Consider the following 4147-nt stretch of genomic DNA (forward strand, 5'->3'; position numbering starts at 1 on the left):
TGAGCTAATATAGGTAAGAGCTTCATAGTTTGAATCCTTGTTGTCAGACTCTAGTGCCCATCCTCATCTTTGTTTTACTGCTGTGCGTGGTACAGAAAAAAAAAACATTCAATGTCCAGGGTTGTTGTTATTAAAAGTTAGATTGGGGTGCCTGGGTGGCTCAGTTGGTTAAGCGACTGCCTTCGGCTCAGGTCATGATCCTGGAGTCCCTGGATCGAGTCCCGCATCGGGCTCCCTGCTCGGCGGGGGGTCTGCTTCTCCCTCTGACCCTCCCTCCTCTCATGTGCTCTCTCTCCTTCTCTCTCTCTCACATAAATAAATAAAATCTTTTAAAAAAAAAAAAATAAATAAATAAATAAATAAATAAAAGCTTAAAAAGGGGGGGGCACGCCTGGGTGGGTCAGTCGTTATAACGTCTGTCTTCCGCTCAGGTCATGATCCCAGGGTGCTGGGATCGAGTCCCGCATCGGGCTCCCTGCTCGGCAGGGAGTCTGCTTCTCCCTCTCCCTCTCCCCCTGCTTGTGTTCCTGATCTTGCTCTCTCTCTGTGTCAAATAAATAAAATCTTTAAAAAAAATAAAAGTTTGAGAATCCAGCTACAGCGGACATTAAGTGGCAAATAAATGCCAACTCTACCTTCTAATCATCTAGGCTTAATTTTACCATTTATATTCTCTAGCTCTCTCCTCCACTACCTATAATTCTCTGCAGTAAGAAGTATCAACCCTGGTAATGCTTACTAAATACCATATAGAGAACTTAGAAAATGCTTTTATAGGAAGAGACCCACAATCAATTCTATATTCCCTACAACCCACTACTCAAAATCCATTCTTAATTTACTCTTCTTTTCCTAAGACATTCAAAGAGAATAGGACAGAATAGTATAAATGCAGCAATCTACCAGAGGGAATCCTCTTCTCCCACAATCATCTCCCAATAGACATACTCTCCAGGGAATGAAAGCTGCCTTCTCCATGACATCTACATAGCACAAGCAGAGGAATTTTATAAAAAATAAAAACAAAAAGCTTCTTATCCTCACCTTCCCTTCATAAAACAGTTGCCATTTGTAACCCAGAAGTGAGTGGCAGAAGGAACTTGAAAAATCAGAAAACCTCAGTAAGGTGACTAACACACTAGTGGCTTGGTGAGGTGACACTGCTATTAAAAAGTGGGTTGGTCACACTTTCTAATAACTAAGAGAGGCGTCCCCCTACAAGGTGGTACTGCTGGGGATGTGCCATCCAGGTTATCATTCCCTGGGAAGAACTTAACAGTTCAAAGGCCAACCTAAAGGACCCCTACATAAGAATTCACATCAGTGGTATCCAGCATATCCAAGCAGTTGCACTGGAACGAAGTGGGCCCAAATAGGGGGTTACAGTTTCCTACACATGGGAGGAAAACGGACTCAGACACTTAAGATCTAGAACAACATGATCCACGTCCACTAACAATGGTGTTCCCATGGAGCCCCCCAAAATTGTGTCATAAACATTGAGGAAACGGTGCCTTTCCTCCAGCAGAAAGGGGATAAACCTTCAAAGGAATTTGATACAACTTTTCATGAAGCACAAGGCTGATTTTAGGCCTATGGAAACTGTAGAGTTCATTTTTGAAGTCTGTTCCAAACCAGAAAGTAGACAGATTGGTAGGTATTTACACACTACTGCAGACATGTGGATTTAACAATCTCTCTTAGATCAGATTTTAAGTCTCTAGAGAACAGTAATTTTCCACACATACTACAGGGCTTAGTATAGTAGTAATTAACAATATTTAATTAGCTGGCAAAATATGTACCACTGTTCAGAATTACATGACAATGTTTCCAAATTAGGTGAAATAACAAAACACCACAAAGGCTCAATCTTGCTCAGCTAGCCATTCAACTGTAGTTTTACCTTATATGTTGTTGCTTTAGAAAACAATCCAGCCCTTCTGGAAATCTACACTCCAATCTTGAAAAAAGAAAATCAGATGCACACAGAGTAAGGACACAATTTTAAAAAGAAAACTAGTTTCATGATAATTTGAAAGAGACAACAGTAGGGATAGTGAAATGAGCAGATCTAAAACACTGTGGACATCACTGGGTCCTTACCACCAGGGAGGGATGGCCAAGTAATGACAGTGTTTAATAAACTGAACTAAAAATCATGCTTTAGGGGTACCTGGGTGGCTCAGTCGGTTAAGCGTCTGCCTTTAGCTCAGGTCCTGATCCCCAGGGTCCTGGGATTGAGTCCCACATCGGGCTCCCTGCTCAGGGGGGAGTTTGCTTCTCCCTCTCCCCCTGCTCGTGCTCATTCTCTCTCAAATAAATAAAATCTTAAAAATTTAAAATAAAAATCACGCTTTAACTTCTGGATTACTGACATACGAGTGGAGTTTAAAGGTACCAAGCAAGTGAAATGCAAGCTAGTCAAATGTCAAGGGCCTAAAAGGAATTGGGGTGGGGAAGGGTGGAGAATGGCACATAGGAACGTTTAGAGAGAATTAAATAAAAGATCGGCATCTCTTGTGTCTCAAAAAACCATTTTTTCTATACAAGGTTAAACAGGTAGGTGTTCAGGATAAAGGTAGATCAGACAATAGCTCTTTTCTGCAGAACTATACAAGCTTGACTTAACAATTCTAATTTGCTCTTTCCCCGGAGAAGATAGAAAAACGGTCAGAATAGAATCAAGTTCCCTCTACTGCCACTAAAATAATCCAGAGCAGGATATCTGCCTTACAGTCAAGTGGTTGAGTCCTGATTTTTTAGTTGCACTGCTTATATTAGCATATATAACACTGTTATCTAAGTGAGTAAACAGAAATCAATTATCAGTCTCTGGTTCTTATAGTAATCAGTTCACAGGGCCTACAAAAGCACAACCAACTCTTCTATTGGGATGATAATCGTGCTGTGGGTAAGTGAGAGTAATGGAGGAAAGCAGAATCTCTTCTTTAAACTTTTGAAGGGGATATGGTACAGTTGTTAACACTTGTACCTTCCACACATTTAATGCAGATCCTCAAAAGCAACAGTGTTGCAAGGAAGGCTATTTAAGCGATACCAAAATTCTCAAAAGGGAACTTACCAGGTTTTACTCAATTCTACGATTCTACGATTTATCTTTTCACTAGGAAATGACCTCAGTTAAAAGTTTCCCATTCACGCACACTCAACTGCACAACCTCCACAAGGAACTGCTGCCAATCTCATACTGCAGGTGAAGTAGGCAGGGGGTGGCATGGTAAGAGGGAAATGTGAGAAGTAAAAAGTGTAAATGCACAAAAAACGGGTTAAACATCTTGCCACAGAGCCGAGAAAATTGCCTGCACTATCTTGCTGCAGTGATTTTGTGGGGGGGGGTCATTTATCATGTGGTATGAATACTCAATTTTATTCTCTGGTAAAGCTTTTTTAAATTAAAATAATTTTAAATTTTTTACTGCCCCTTTTTGCTCTTAAAAGTGTTCCAATTAGAACATTTATGAGGACATCTCAAACACCCTCCTATACCACCCAATCAGCCTGGAACTGCCCTGACAGTCTCTTAATTGCAGCAATTTTACTGATTCTTTGTCCTCAACCGGCATCCCCTTTCCAGGGATTTGGGTGAACACCCAAGCAGGTATCTCTCATCCTAGGTCCAGATCCCTACAACATCCCTCAGTGCAGAACTCATGTGGATTTGGTGGATAAAGAAGTTCTGAGCTAAAGCTGGCATTCACATCTGGGAAAGGCTAGATCAGCACTTCTCCGAAGACCCTTTCAGCAAGCCCACAGGTCAAAACTATTTTCACAATTCTAAACAGTATTTGCCTTTTTAACTCTCATTCTCTCACATTTGTACTGTGAAGTTTTTCTGAGACTACACGAGGTGTGAGATGACAACAGACTGAATGCAGAAGCAGATAAAAAATCCAGTTGTCTTAAGTCAGACGTTAAAGCAATTTGCATATACGTAAAACAGTGTCACTCTTCTAAGTGTTTTAGCTTTGGAAAACGTTATTTTCATTAAAAATGTAAACATGTTTTTGTTATTTTAAAATGAATGGTAAGTATTTTTAATGTTTCAGCTTTAATCCTGAATACAGTAAAAATCCATAATAATGAGCCATATAAACAAAAGCTCTTTGGGGCCCATAATTTTTAA

At 40.3% G+C, this 4147-nt stretch overlaps 1 protein-coding gene across 1 annotated transcript in view; it reads left to right on the forward strand.

The window, feature by feature from the left end:
• Positions 1-3872, forward strand: part of NKIRAS1 (NFKB inhibitor interacting Ras like 1) — a 46661-nt gene extending 42789 nt beyond the window's left edge. The window contains exon 5 of the mRNA XM_006745040.3: positions 3639-3872. Coding sequence (XP_006745103.2) covers positions 3639-3704 — 66 coding nt within the window. The 3' untranslated portion in view covers positions 3705-3872. The remainder of the gene's footprint in view (positions 1-3638) is intronic.
• Positions 3873-4147: the final 275 nt, after the last annotated feature.

The sequence above is a fragment of the Leptonychotes weddellii genome, chromosome 1 (genome assembly GCF_054177405.1).
Source record: "Leptonychotes weddellii isolate Sample4059 chromosome 1, ASM5417740v2, whole genome shotgun sequence".
Lineage (NCBI taxonomy): Eukaryota > Metazoa > Chordata > Mammalia > Carnivora > Phocidae > Leptonychotes > Leptonychotes weddellii.